This window comes from Magnolia sinica, chromosome 15, assembly GCF_029962835.1.
Source record: "Magnolia sinica isolate HGM2019 chromosome 15, MsV1, whole genome shotgun sequence".
NCBI lineage: Eukaryota > Viridiplantae > Streptophyta > Magnoliopsida > Magnoliales > Magnoliaceae > Magnolia > Magnolia sinica.
Window position 1 is genome coordinate 23,448,864 of NC_080587.1, and position 15,845 is coordinate 23,464,708.

Below are 15,845 nucleotides of genomic sequence, written 5' to 3' on the forward strand. Positions count from 1 at the left end.
AATCAAAATAAGCTTATTTCCTAAGATAATATTTCTAAAATAAGAAAGCACTTAAGTGAGAAAAATCTAAGATTACTTATTTCCTAACATAGACATATGAGAGAAAAATAAATTTCTAATACAAAGATATGAAAGAAAAGGAAACTAGAGATAGGTTAGAAAAGCAAAGTGGGCCTTGTGCACACGTGTGGAGCATGTGCATGTGGGATGTGGGGTGATTGGATCAAAATGAGAGGAGAACGTACTCTTGGTTACTTATAGAGCATAGTCCCATTGCATGTTAAATAGATCTCCAAGAACTTACGTTAGAGGATTGGCTAAAATTTCTTTCTTTCTTTGGTAGCTACCAGCTACGGTCTCTTCATGACTAGTGGCATCTTTCATATGGGGATGCTTACCTCAATATGCTTTCATCTATCATATTATATGTGATCTTTCATAGCCTTCCGGAGGGCATAAACTTCTATCCTTGTGAGCATCCTATTAAGACCCTTCTCACATTGGTGAATAAAACACATGGATTTTTGGAAGGACATGACTGCAATTCCAATGGCTAAAATTGATACTGAAGCAGTGGAACTGCATTCTTTCATCCATAGTATCCATCCTTGAAAGATGAAACGGGTCCTCGAGATAAAGAATGAGCTCCCACTCTATGTCATCAGTCTTGTTTGTCAATTTCACATAAGACGCTTCGCTGACATACACTTAAGCTGCATTCTAACACCTTTGCTACAATCAGGGGAAGAGTTCCAGCAAGATTAACAGTAAAAGCTGAGATAATGAAAGAAAGAAAAGAAAAGAAAAAAAACCTTCCATAATCTGAATTTTAACTCTTATACAGCTAAAGTTCCAACTTTTACCTAATGATTGGTGTTCAATTCTGACAAAATGAGCCTGTGGTTTGGTACTCAAGACCACTGGACTGTTGCGTCGCACCCTAGATGGACTTTCCTAAAATTTCCTCCACATGATGATCTTATCCTTTTAATTTGTAACCAATAAGTAGACAGTTAAAACCAAGACAAGCTGCTTGATCATCAAATCTGGGAGATTTTTGGGGCATGGTCTATCCATAGTGGAATGCAACATCCCAATGGTTTGTCCTACCAGATGATGTGTTTCACTTGTTTGAAGTTAAAACTGTATATACTGTGCTGCGATTTTGGTCACATGTCATATAATTCCTCCCCGTGTTAGCTTAATTAACTCTATGAAACTATTTCTTCTGAAGCTGAAGCTGAAATGGTCATTGCTCAGATTTATTGAGAAGAGTGGCTTTTTCTCATTTGCTTAAGGTGTAATTTCATAATTCGTTTGATAATAATTGCTGTGTTATGGTGTCCCTCGTACAGTTTAAGCCAAATGAAGAGATCCAGCAAGAAGGAACGTAGAAGGACGAGAAGAAAGGATGAGAAGAAAGAAGCTGAACAAGTTCAAAAAGAAAGGAGTCCAAAGGACTTGGAAGAGAACCAACAAGAAAATACCAACCTAGGTGATATGGAGGACATCTTCGAAATAACTCCATCCAAAAAGACAGAAATTGTTGAATATAGACCTTGGTCTGACCTTCCAATAGATCTTCTAGAGTTGATCGCATTGCATCTCTTTCGAGCAGATTTTGTTCATCTGATCTCCTCCTCTAGAAATTGGCGATCAATTGCCCCACCGAGCCTAATCACAAAACAGCATCTCTCATTGCTCAGTATCCGTGGCTTGCCATTTCTCAGAAATCTTGCCATGGCTCATGTATTTTGGGAAAGGCGATGGCATGTGTAATTTCTTGGATCCTTTGTACAATGAGAGATATTTCATCAATATCTCAGAGCTTTCTGATTCAACAATTTGTTTCTGCGAGGATGGTTGGGTATATACATTTGTCATCGTGGGGACATGTCTTGGACCGAGGACTATTTGCCTAGTAATTTGCCAGGTTTTCTCTGTCTTGGGACATAATGGGGTACTGGGGGTCTTTGATCCAAAGCGATTCACTTGGACTATTCTTGCTAAGCCCAAGCCACTGAAATTCTGTAACTGTCGTGAAACACTTTTATGTAAGTGGGAATATTATTTGGTAGAATCGAGAGGGGAGCTATTAATGGTGGTTATCGGTTTTTTTGGGACTCCAATTCAAGTTTTTAGACTGGAAGCTTCAGAGATGGAGTGGGTGAAGATGGAAACCTTGGAAGATCGAATACTATTTGTAGGTCGATGGACTTCTCTCTCCTCTACAGCATTAGTGAAAACACAATCTTCACCGCTGGCAATAGGAAAATGGATCTTATTTTCCATCCCTTTCCCTAATGCTGTGTAGGGGAGAGAAGTCCATCGACCTACAAATAGTATTCGATCTTCCAAGGTTTCCATCTTCACCCACTCCATCTCTGAAGCTTCCAGTCTAAAAACTTGAATTGGAGTCCCAGAAAAACCGATAACCACCATTAATAGCTCCCCTCTCGATTCTACCAAATAATATTCCCACTTACATAAAAGTGTTTCACGACAGTTACAGAATTCGTTACACTCATACAAATCTCCCCTCCACAGCATTGGGTCTCAACCTTCAGCTGAAGAGCTCAATTGGCGTCAAACCTTAGTAGGACAAGGGTCTCAACAGAGATAATTTTCTTTGAAAATCAGTATTAATCATCTTACTTGTTTACACTATATTTTCTGTGGAGAAAAATGGTAAAAATATTCTTTTATTATTTATATCTTATTTAGCTACAATCTGGTGAATTCTGCAATTTGATTTTTTGAACATAAATTCTGCAATTTGATAAATTGTATAAACCTGCAAAGCCTTGGTTGGTGAATGGTTTGCATATTATATAGGCCAAATGTTTGTAATGGTAGGGCCCAAAAGGTGCCCAGAGCTGCTGATCAGGGAAGCGGATTGCGTACTAATTAACTCGGTACTCAGCGTACTGAGTAACTCGGTACTCAGCGTACTAACTCAGTATGCTAAGAGTACTGAGTAAACTGTGGGCCCCATTATGATTCATCGTTTATCCACACCATCCATTCATTTTAACAGATAATTTTAGGGCGTAAGCCCAAAATCGAAGCATATCCAAAGCTCTAGTGGACCACCCCACAGGTAACAGTGTGAATTGAACATATACCGTTGAAAACTTCTTGGGGGCCACAGAAGTTTTGGGTCAAGATGATATTTGTGTTTTCCCCTTATCTACGTCTGTGTGATCTTGTGAACAGGTTGGATGACAAATAAACATCACGGTGGGCCCTTGGAAGTTTTCACCGGTATACATCATTATTCCCTCTGTTTCCTGTTGTGTGGTCAGGTTGGAGGGACTGATTTTTAATTGTGTCTATAGTGTTCAAGTCAGGTAGTCCCCACATCTAATGGGTCGTGGTGCATGGATGGCTATAACATGTTCTTGTAGAAGTCCATTTTTTGTATGACATGGCCCGGACGTTGAGAGCACCAGCTTGTTTTTTGGCAACAGGGTTCTACCTGGAATTCCAACCTAAATGGACAGCTTGGATCTCACATGAGGCCATATGGCCCGGACATTGAGAGGACCAGCATGAATTTTGGCAACAGAATGAAAACCATGTTACACATTCAAATGAAAAAAAAAAAAAGAAACACCCTGATCCATAGCTCAAGGGGTAGACTGAGTGAAAGATACCTTGTTTCAACACTTAGGGGGCGTTTGGTGCTTGGGTTTAAGTGGGATTAGGTGGGAGTGAAATTACCAAAATGTAATGATTACACTGTGTAAGGAATCGTCATCTAATCCCATGGCCCGGGTGCCATCCCACTTCATGTTTGGGAAGTGGATTGGCTACTCATCTTACCAGTACCGGTCGGTGCTCTTGGGCCCCACCATGATGTATGTGTTTCATCCATGCCGTCTACCCATTCCTCCATGTCATTTTATTGTATGAGCTCAAAAATCAGTTTGATCCAAGTCTCAAGTGGACCACACAGTTGGCCCTAGGAGGTTTTTAATGTTGTAATTCAATCACTAATGTTTTCCCATGGTGTGGTCCACCTGAGATTTATATCTACCTCATCTTTGGGATCAATCCCTAAAAGTATTTCAAAATGGATGGACGGCATGGATAAAACACATACATCATGGTGGGGTCCACATAGCACCGGTCACTATCCACACGAAACCTGAGGAGGATGCTGATTCCAAGAAGGGACTTCACAGCCCATACCTAATGTGAGTCCGAAACAGGACGTTGGGATGATCCATGGGATCTTAAAACCCACTCCCACCCAATCCCACTTAAACCCGTGCGGGTGTCAATTCCCTAGTGGGGGTGGCTAACAGTGATGTGTGAACCGACAGTGGGGTGCATGTACTGGTAAAATCACTACAATTGTTTGACTATGGCCCTCTCATCTACATTTTGACCCATCAGATCAGTGGTCTGATTACTTAACACCTTTGCACATTTATGTCCCATCTTGAAGGGTGCCATAACTTTTCGGTGGTCCATTTCTTGGTTGGATTGTTGGCATATCTATTTATGTATGATGTGTTCAGGCTATATTGGATTACTAACATGGCTCTAGGAAGTACCTTTTGCAATAGTATATGAAAATTTTCAGCTTCAAATTTTCATCTTCCTAAAAGATAAAAAAGAGATAAAGAAGGATTTTTACATGATATTCTCTCATTAATATATTATTTACATCCTTGTACTTATTTAAACTAACTTTTCATTAAGCCATGGCATTAATAAGTTAAATGGATTTGCCCGTTTGGATACCATCAAATAAGTTACCTTTTCTACTTACAATAGTAGATAAAAAACTTATTTGAGATAAGTTTGGTTTGTGATCAATTATAAATAGCCTTTTTATTTAAAGTTAATTAATTGGTTTAATAAGTAAAAATCAAGGCATTGGTAGCTTATTGGAAGTAACTTAACGTCCAAACACCCCCTAAATTGCCCACCAAAGTATTATTTAAATAGATATATTATAATGGATTGGTTTGCATGTTTCCAAATTCAATGCAATTGTTGCTGTTGATTCTGGATTTTCATTTTCCAATGATCCAAACTATTCATTGGATGAGCCACACCATGGACGAGAATGCCCAAAAAGGAAACTATTAGATTGGAGTGTTTAGACCATTTGATCTTTTGACTCGCTTTCTCTGAACATGTGTCATCTCCTTAGCCATTTATTTTTGGAAATTTGCCCAGAGCAGGCCTTCCAATTTTGAAGATACCCCAAGGGTCGGAAGTTTCTATTGACTCCCACCTACCAATATTTATGGGGGTCACCACCAATATTTGTGACAAATCCACTCGGTTCACTAGTTTTACTAGTTCATGTTAGAACACATCTTTAAAATGAGGTGGAGGGGGCATTTGGATCTTAAAGTTAAGTAAGCTACTTATGCCACTAGCTTATCTTAGTTTCTACGTAAGTAACTTAAAATGAGTTATGCTACAAGCAGCTTATCTTGGTTTCTACTTATTTAGTAGGTTAATATGTTTGATAAACAACATACTTGTTATATATATATATATATATATATATATATATATATATATATATATATATATATATATATATATATATATATATATATATATATATATATATATATAAAAGCATTTTTAGTTTCCAACGTCATGAATATTTATCCCTAGTGTCTTTTTGGTCTCTCTCACATCCACTGTCTATCATGTGGGCCAGCCTTTGATGTGGGCCGTCCATCACGCGGGGCCCACCTTGGATACGGGACATTCATCATTACGAGCTGACCTTTAATATGCACCGTCTATTTTGTAGCGCTCACCTTTGATGTTGGCCATCCATCATGTGGGGCCCACCATCAAAGTTATTGTCCATCATGTGGGGGCCACCTTCAATATCCACTGCCCATCATGGTTTCCAAACAGGCAGACATAGCACTACTGAAGTGAATTTGTGGTCCTCCAGCAGGGCCTTATGAATTGGTGAAAGAGCTACTACATTAACGATATGGCCTACCTAAATACGCCATGTAATGTCCATTTTCCATTGTAAAGATTATGTTATTAAGAAATGGAATTGAACATAAATTGTTGATTATTATTTAATTTTCTGTCTATAAATTGAATAGCTAGGATCATTTGTAGCGTCTCATACTTAACCCATGGTCTGGCACTGTTAATTTCATCGAAAAAGAAGAATAAAACAAAGAGAAATATGCACGATGAGATTCACGAGCACCCTATGCTCCATGTGCACTCGCACATTTCTGTATGATGAGATGTAAAAAATTGAATTTTTTTAGGTACATTCATTAGGTGGCTCCACTGATGACGTGGCTTGAGCATAAGCTGGTCCACTCATCAGGTAGGTACTTGTGCCAAAATAATGGACTAATAAAAGAGCTCACGAATGTTTCACATTCAACATATTCAAAAGGCCACCTAATAAGTGGATCGTCCATTATGTGGGCGCATGTTAATACAGGTGCCCCATCATATGGGACCACCTTATATGTGGACAGTCCATCACGTGGGGCTTCCTTTGACATGGAAAGAGAGGGTAGAAAAGTGAAAAATTGAAAAGCTAAAATAAAAATATTTATGGAGATGATAAATAGCTTTCAACACATTAGTTACACAAGGTCTCTCTCTCTCTCTAAGGGAGTCTTAGGCTCGGGCCGGTGAGACCCATAGGTTTAGAGTGGACGCGAGTCCTATCTTGCTTGACCGAATGGATTTCACCTGCCCGAGTCTAATGTATCCTACTCTCATGTGGGTTTTGGAAGATCTCATTGGATACCTTTTTAGGTGGAGAGGGACTCCTGTCGCATACTCGCGTCTACCTTCCCCTTAGGAAAGGGGCGTTAGATATCAGTGAGTGTTTTTCTATCCAATGGGTAGTTATTCTGTGTAAAAGAGCACAATTGAGAAGAAACAATCTGGGCAACTAAAAGGTTGCCCGCCAACTTCCACAAGCAGGTAGGAAATTCGCAAAAAGATATATGGGGTCGTCTAAACAAAACCATTGGTAGGAACTAACTTAAGTAATAATTAAAAAAAAAAAAAAAACCTTTGTGAGCCTTTAATGGTGAATAAACATTGTTTCTAATGTCATGGTCCACCTGAGAACTGGACATGATTCATTTATGGGTTTGTGTCCTAAAATGATCTCAAAAAATTAACAGCTAGCAGTCTCTACTCACTACCAAAAAACAGGGCAACGCCGACGGCTAAAAGCCGTCGGCAATGACCTTCCCCGACGGCTTTTAGCCGTCGCCTGGTCCGTCGATAAAGGGTGCGTCGGCAATGCTCGCCGACGGTTAAAAACCGTCGGCGTTGTCGGCGGCTATAATCCGTCGGCGTTTTCGGCGGCTAATATCCGTCGGCGTTGTCGGCGGCTATCATCCGTCGGAGTTGTCGGCGGCTAACATCCGTCGGTGTTATCGGCGGCTATAATCCGTCGGTGTTGTCGGCAGCTAACAACCGTCGGCGTTGTCGGCGGCTAAAATCCGTCGGTGATTCTCATAAATTTAAAAAAAATAAAAATTTTGGATGATATATATGATTTTGATTTCTTCTTTTGTGTAGACTTTTCCTACTCAAATGAGTTAGTTCATTGCTTTGGAGAAATTGGCATATCTAGTTATGGATGTGAATTAATCAGCACACACATCCAAAACTAAATATACCCATTTCTCCAAAGCTCTGAACAAACCAACCTATTGGAGAAGGCAAGTCTACACAATAATAGAAAAGGAAGAAATCAAAATCAAATATATCATCCAAATTCCAAATATTTGGATTGGATATATGCTTTAAAATAAAGAAACCACATCATTTAAGTCTTTGTTTTTTTTGCTACCAGACCTGTGGGGGTTTTCTTGAAGTCTTTGGCTTTAAATCTAGAAATGCAGTCCACATTCAACTGATGGGCCCTAACATGGATGCCACAAAAAACTCACATACGCTTTAATTCTGATACAGAGTACAAGTGGGGGGCCCATAATTTTAGGGACGTGCAGTTGATCTGATGGACCCACCATGCATACTGCAAGAACCTTCCAGGCACTTCAACTCTAATGATCTATGCAAGTGGGACAGATGGTTAAGTGATCTGGAGCATTGATATGATGACCACATGGACATCACAAAAACCTCAGGGACAATTAGGCTGTGATGTGTCACAATACATGCATTTTCATTTCTTAAATATTTCTACTAAACTTCGACAACCTCATGGACACTTTGATTCTGATAACCCACATATCTGTTTCTTTTCATATTTCTCATATTTCTATATTTCCACAAAATGTCTTCAGAATAATGCGTATATATTATAAAGCGTCAAAAGCTTATGGACACTTCATCCATTGAGATTTTTTATACCTGTGTCAATATGCATACCTTCTATTTTATCATTGCACTCATCGTGCAAATGACATGTATGTTGTATCCATGTGGGATGTACCATGTTCTAAATTTGAGGGCAATTTCCTCGCTGGGAGTACTAAATGAAATATTCACAATTCAATTTACACGTGCATCGAAATGCAGGGTAAGCTAATAAATATGAGTATTGAAAGCTCGAGTAGGAATTAGTATCAACAAAAATTACCGTAATGTCCATTTGTGCTGACTGCTTCTGGAATTCTTGCATCACTTTGGCCTGCTTTGCTGGTGCCATTAGGTGAAAACACCAATGTATTTGGAAGGTCATAAGAGAATGTACAAGAAACATTCTACTACCCTAGGGGCCTGTTTGTCCGGCTGGATTACACGGGCTTAGGTGGGATGGAATTGCATCTGGTCATGTGCCAATTCCACTCTATGTTTGGGAAGAGTGGAATAGCTAGGAAGTAGGTTAGATGGAATCGTATTGGGTCCCGTGCCAATTTCACTCAATGTTAGCAAGTTGTGTAGGTCCCATCATGATGTGTGGGCTATCCACACCATCCACCCATTTTTCGAGATCATTTTAGAGCATGGACCAAAAAATCAGGTAGATTTAAAGCTCAAGTGGACCCCACTATAGAAAGCAACGGCTATTGAATACTTACCATTGAAAACTTCTTTGGGGCCACATAAGTTTTGGATCTGCCTCATTTTTAAGCCCATGCCATATAATGAGGTTACAAAATAAATGAACAGTTTAGATATAACGCATGTGTGTTCTTCTCAATAGTTTCAAATGATGGTGGGTATATCCTTTCAATGTACCACCCTATTACAAACAAAGCAGGCAATTAAGCTTATCCAAAACTTGTGGCCCACAAGAATGTTTCAACGGTAGGAATTCGATCCCCACTGTTTCTGGGGTGTGGTCCGCTTGAGCTTTGGATCTGCCTCATTTTTCGATGCATGCCGTAAAATGAGCTGGCAAAACGAATAATGGCATGGATAAAACACAGACATCAGTGGGTCCCACAGAGTCAGGTTGGGTCACTCAGCAATCCCATCCCTACGAGAGGTGGGACCTGCTTCAATCGGACCTCCCAACCCACGCAGGAGAAGATTGTGGGACCTGGTTCAAGAGAACCTACACACAATCAGCTTCCGTACACGATCCAAAGCTGGTGTTATTTAATATAATCACTGGCAGAATGCACTCCCAGCCGTTGTGCATTTACAAGTAATAAATCCAAACCGTTCAGTTGGTGGGACCCAGTATATGCAATTTTGTTCAAATCCTGAGCCCTGGTTGGTTGAAGCTGTTTGTACACAGTTTTTCATTTCAACCATCATTACAGCATCCGTGGGGTCCATGACCACTATCAGAAAATTATCTAAAATGCTCCTCAGTCCCTTGAAAAGACAACTTAGAATATTTAAAGAACATGATAAGACATTTTAAAGGAAGTTGAGGTTTGCTCCTGTTGTTTAGATTTCACCTGTAAAAACCCTACAACGGCTTTAGATTTTCCTGCATCTTTTCCTCCTTTAAGATGTGAGTAGACAAGCCATGATCTTTGCTGCACTAAACCAAAATATAAGCACTTATCTAATCAATGCTAAAGATCTACATTTTTCAGTAACTGAGTTACTATACATATAAAAAAATAGTCTAGAGATGGCCAATATGAAAAAAAAAACAAAACAAAACAAAACAAAAGATATTAAGAATTTTGAAATTGATTCCATGCGTGCTCACATTTATGCTCCAGATAACCAAACTGCATCAAAATGTGATTAACCATTGCCTTGATAACCAAGTTGCATCAAAATGTGATCAACCAAAAAAGGAAGCTAATAATTAGAAAAGCTTGATTTTTTTAACTCAAAGTATCAAGATTCAAGAATCACATTTCATTGGTCATGGCTTTTAAAGGTATTGAATACAGTTTTTTTTTTTTTTTTTCTTTTGAGGAGGGATTTCATACATTTTCTTTTCTCATGAAAGGGATGACAATTCACAAAATGCAATATAAATGTCTTATCTGAATAGGCAAGGATTCTGCTCAAAGCCGACACTGATTTTGCCATTCCTTCATCCTATAGCCACTTATACATTAAATACCTATGTAACTCAATTGTCTTCGGTAAAATCAAATCACTGTCTTAAAAGAAATACATATTTACATGAGTGATGACTCTTGTTTCAAACATGACTGCTTATCTTGGTTTCTACTTTTTAAGCTGAAGTGATTAAGTAATCTTAAACCAAACTCCCGAGAGACTACCTCGAGCAAGAGTAAGGATTCGTCGACAGTGATGTTTAAATGCCATACGTACAGTTCATAACCTCAATTCCATTGAGATGAAATGAGAACACAAATATTACCCTAATTCAAAACTTCTGCAGCCTCATGAATATTTCAATAGCAGACGTTCAATCCTCACATTTTTCAGCCCACTTGAATATTAGATTCTGCTCATTTTTTATCCCATGTCCTAAAATGAGCTAACAAAACAGATGGGCGCATCTCCAACTAGAACAGTAAGCAGCTTTGAGTGGCCACCATGATATATGCGTCCTATCCACACTGTCCATCCATTGTTTAGCATCATTTTAGGATATAAAAACAAAAATCAGCTAGATACAAGGATCAAGCAGACTACACAATGGGGACTAAACTCTCGCCGTTGAAAACTCTCAAGCAAATTACACTGGTCTTGTTTGAAGGAAAACATTATGCTAAAAGGTGTGGGTACGTGTGGCTCAAAGACGACCTCTTACGCCCCTAGGTGTAAAAACGGTTCAAATGAGATCAAAGTTACATGACCCCACAATGATGTATTTATTATATCCACACTGTTCATCATTTGGAGATATCATTTTAGATGATGATCCCAAAATAAATGCTATGGTGGGCCTTATGAATGTTTTTACGGTGAGAATCATTGTCCCACTGCTATTTTCGGTGTGGTCCACCTGATAATTGGATAATATATTAAAACATTCATAGGACCCACCTTAGCATTTATTTTCCATTCAATACATTCATAATGTCACACAGACCTAGGAAGAAGAGGAAAAATAAATATCATATTGATCCAAAACTTCTGTGACACCCAAAAGGGATTCAATGCCAGATGTTCAATCATCCACTTCTTTTTGCAGTGTGGTCAACTTGATTTTTGGATCTGTCTTATTTTTAGACTCAAGAGTTATGATGAGCTCTCCAAATGGACTGACAGTTTTGATATAATACAGAGCTCGTGATGCGACCAACAGAACATGGTAATGTCAACACACCAGCCAGGTCGGTGGTGTGTGGTACACCAGCCAATCAGCTTCCATAATCAGGACTTCTAGTCAAGCAAAATTTGTACAAACATGAAAATGGTATTTGTGCACACATGTGTACACGCAGAGAAGAATGAAATGAGTAAATGCATACACATATATACATATCTACATAAACTCATGTATGTATACAATATTTCTAAGAATGATGAAATTAAGTGTTGGCAAAAAAAACTTACTAGATGACACGTTACACCCTTGTTGCCTTAGGAGCCGAAACCAAAGAGCAGTGGCATGAAGATCATCGCTAACATCATTGCCGTTAATATGGGCATCATACATCTTATGTAATGCATCTTTAATCTCTGCTTCAAAGTGATAGGCAACCCCAAGACGTTGAATTTCATTGATTAAATTCAATTCTTGCAAACAATCATTGACATCAGAGAGCATGCTCTTCACTTGTTCCTTCAGTTCTTCAGCCCGTTGTTTGGTTAGTACATCAATCTCCTGTATCAGCAAAGTAACTGGTCAGATTTGACTGCAATATTAAGGAATCAACTACAACAACTAAACTAAGCGAAGTCATAATATTTAATATGAAAACAAAAAAGGAGACTTCTTTCCCGTTTGCCTTTGGCGTAGGAAATGGAAACAGGATCCACAAAAAAGCTTGTAAGTTAAGCTTGACCTCCAAGACTCACTTCAGGGCCCACGTATTCTGTAAGTGACCTTCAAAACATTTATCATGTGCTCCCCTCAGGTTCACCTGGCTGCCAAATTCAAAACTGAGGTTGGCCAGAGGAAACAGACAATAAAGAGCACAAATTCTGATTATAAAGGTGATATTTAGAGTTAAGTTTACCTTCATTGTCATGTTGAAACCGTTCCTTGAATACAGGGACGTCCCTTATTGATCTAAAACATTTAAAGAGAATTACAATTAAAAGAAAGAAAGAAAGAAGAAAAGAAAAAAGGCAAGCAGGTAATTAGACACTCAAATGCAACCAAAAAGAAAAATATAAACTTATCTGGTTAACTCCCCCTGAAGTGACACCTACACCAACCTGCAACAACGGAAACTAGATCAGTCCCTAATGTGTACTTAGCAATCGAGGCATCAAAAAAATGTAATAGTACCTTTGGGGTGAGAACCAGCCAGTGCAACTTCACCAGATGATCCTGCAACACTCAAAACCAGATCCTGCAAATAAGAGTACCTCTAGCATCAGCATCTTGCTATTTAAATGATTTTAAGATAGCCAGAGTAAAACCATTTACCCTTGAAGTAACTACAGCAGATGATACTCTGTTTGAAGTGTAATTTCTGTACACCTGTTGGTGGCGCATTCTCTGCAACAGCTGCCATGGATGATGAAAATTCCCTACACCTCTCTCTCTCTCTCTCTCTCTCTCAAGTGCAAATTACACTTAAAGAAGTGAAAATTATTACAAATCTTTCAATTCCTCAAATGGAGGCTGAAAATTGAAATGCCAACCAAATATATCAATGTATAAATGTGGGTGTTAAATCCATTCCATTCAATATATGTGGGTGTAATCTGAAGTGAGTGTTAAATTCATTCGATTCCATAATATGCATGCATCTGTCTATGTTACTGTATAGTTTAAAAATAAAAGTTAATTGTGTTAGTTATTGTAATGTCTAATATTCATAAACATCATGGATAGATGGTTAGAAATAGCTTGGGCCATACGACAAATCCTCCTACACCGACCTCTCCAAGCGTATCATGATAACCATCTTCCTTCCATAGCTCTGATTGCGGAGCTATAATCTCCATCAGGACAACACTAAAATTTCCATCGCCCATTTCTGCTCCATGGACACAGGTTTTTGGATCCACTGCATGCACCTCACCACGAGCAATTACCCGTTTCTTCCAATCACAGAGATCGCATCTCTTGCCAAGATTTACCAAATCAGGCTACATGTACACATATAACATGTCGTTAGTATTTTTAAATGGAAGTGCATATAATCATAAGCTTAAATTAGCATTAGAGAAACGCATACATACCGACGATGCATGACTAGATTTAAATGGAGGAATTGTCGGTGGAGCCACATCCCCTTGTTCCCCTTGCTTATCTACAAAGCATTGAAACTTCTGGTGGAGATCTCCTAGGCTTTTCTGCATTTCATCTAATTTATCTACCAAATTATCTCGTTCCCGCGACACCACACCGAGCTTATGTACAATAGGCATTGTCTTCTTCAATGTAATCTTGCCTACATTTCCACCTATCCCCCGCATGCGCCCTCTACTATCACTCCCAATTGATTGTAAACAGAATTGCAATTAGATTTATCAGAGAATGCATAAGTCTAAATAAACTCAAGTATTTGAAGGACATGCATATATACCTGTGTAAGGGCATCATCTACACTGGTCATCCGAGATGCGGGATTACTACTTTGAATCGATTTTATTTTTTCCTATGATAACATCCAAAAGAAAAATTATAGTGCGGGAAAGAAGCATTTAAAATTCACATGGATAATGAAAGGATGTACAAGGGTTGCACTTACAAAGGTTTCTGGAAACTGCACTTTGTTATCCTTTGTTGTATGGGCTCGGATGTACACCTCAACCCTACCAACCTCGGCATCAGTAGTAAGATTCCTCTCAATTGCCTTTTCCCCATAACATCCATGCCAAAACACATAAATAATGGAATTAAACAACTAATAAATTGAAATAATCATCATAAATAAAGTAGAACTTTGTTAGTTTAGGACATGTACCATCTCATGACGTGTGGCAGCCATGCTACGCCGACCAAGTGTAGAAGGGCCAACTTGTTTGGCCCGATTGGATGCATTTCTTACACTTGATTCCTTGAATTTATCAGTATTGCAATAATCCACGAAGATCATCCAATCCTCAATAGGGACACCAATAGGGGTAGGATACGATTTCACAACTGCAGGATCCTTGTCCTTAATATACTTTGCATGCAAAGTGTTCTTGAAATTTCTCCAAGCAGCCTTACAGCGATCACGAATGTATGGTGACCACGCTTCTTGGTTATCCTGAAATTCATAACTACATGCCAGGATATCACTGACCCTCTGAATGTATTGTGGAGGCACCAACCGAAAGTCTGTGTAGGTGATCGGAATGTGTGCACGGGTGAGAACACCAATGCTTGAATTGAATGCGATCTGATTTGCATCCCCTGCATTCGGTTGCCCAAATTCATTAATCCCAATGACCCTTTTCACTGAAGTCCTCTCATGTAATTCTGAACCTCGGGTAGGACCTCTCTTCTTAGACGATGAAGATGAAGACCTGCCTGCATAAAAAGAAAAATAGCTACACATGTTTCATCATTGCCAATATAAAAGATATTTTAAATCTAGACAATTAAGGAAAGCTATCTTATTACCTCTAACATCTTTAGGGTCTACATCTGCAGGGGCTGCATCCCCTAGCGGCTCTGCGCCGAATGACTCTGCCTCTGAGTGAAATGTTAAATCTAAACAGCTAACGAGAGCTATGTTATTACCCCTGGCATAAAAAGAAAAATAGCTACACATGTTTCATCATCACCAATATAAAAGATATTTTAAATCTAGACAATTAAGGAAAGCTATCTTATTACCTCTAGCATCTTCAGGGTCTGCATCTGCAGGGGCTGCATCCCCTAGCGGCTCTGCGCCGAATGACTCTGCCTCTGAGTGAAAGATCATTTTAAAAGAATTGTTAAATCTAAACAGATAACGAGAGCTATGTTATTACCCCTGGCATAAAAAGAAAAATAGCTACACACATGTTTCATCATCACCAATATAGAAGAAATTTTAAATCTAAACAATTACGAAAGGCTATCTTATTACCTCTAGCATCTTCAGGGGCTGCATCCCCTAGCGACTCTGCGCCCAATGACAGTGCCTCTAAGTGAAAGATCATTTTAAAAGAAATGTTAAATCTAAACGGATAACAAGAGCTATGTTATTACCCCTGGCATCTTTATAGGATGCATCCCCGAGCGGCTCTGCCTCTAGATCCATCTTTAAGATCTAATTTGTAACGTAATTACTATAAAATTTTCTATCCAAATAGCAAAGTACCAAGTATAATAAAGAGACAAGTAAATTAATTCATAAATTTTTTCTATCACATTAATATGATAATGGAAAAATCAAAAAGGGCAGAAATCA

General features: G+C 38.8%; 2 protein-coding genes across 2 annotated transcripts; both read right to left on the reverse strand.

Annotated features, from left to right (window-relative positions):
• Positions 1–661: 661 nt before the first annotated feature.
• On the reverse strand, positions 662–12,533 carry LOC131226884 (beta-cubebene synthase-like). Its single transcript, XM_058222592.1, has 3 exons — positions 12,522–12,533; positions 11,896–12,166; positions 662–774 (listed from the first exon to the last, which is right to left on the reverse strand). The coding sequence occupies exons 1-3, from the start codon at positions 12,531–12,533 to the stop codon at positions 662–664; spliced, it is 396 nt and encodes a 131-aa protein (XP_058078575.1).
• A 61-nt stretch (positions 12,534–12,594) lies between these two features.
• LOC131226885 (uncharacterized) lies at positions 12,595–15,695 on the reverse strand. Its single transcript, XM_058222593.1, has 9 exons — positions 15,644–15,695; positions 15,522–15,578; positions 15,287–15,358; positions 15,071–15,142; positions 14,427–14,977; positions 14,211–14,315; positions 14,046–14,117; positions 12,797–12,838; positions 12,595–12,723 (listed from the first exon to the last, which is right to left on the reverse strand). Exons 1-9 carry the CDS (start codon positions 15,693–15,695, stop codon positions 12,646–12,648), a joined length of 1,101 nt encoding a protein of 366 aa, XP_058078576.1. The 3' UTR covers positions 12,595–12,645.
• Positions 15,696–15,845: the final 150 nt, after the last annotated feature.

Bases quoted from the DNA above. Each gene is read 5' to 3' on its own strand.
- LOC131226885 (XM_058222593.1), bottom strand. From the start codon at position 15,695: ATGGATCTAGAGGCAGAGCCGCTCGGGGATGCATCCTATAAAGATGCC. The intron at 14,316-14,426 runs GTACATGTCCTA...TATGGGGAAAAG, and splicing joins CTGCCACACGTCATGAGATG to GCAATTGAGAGGAATCTTAC. The intron at 14,118-14,210 runs GTAAGTGCAACC...ATGTTATCATAG, and splicing joins TGCAGTTTCCAGAAACCTTT to GAAAAAATAAAATCGATTCA.
- LOC131226884 (XM_058222592.1), bottom strand. The intron at 775-11,895 runs GTAAGTTTTTTT...TCATTATCTCAG, and splicing joins AGGGTGTAACGTGTCATCTA to CTTTTACTGTTAATCTTGCT.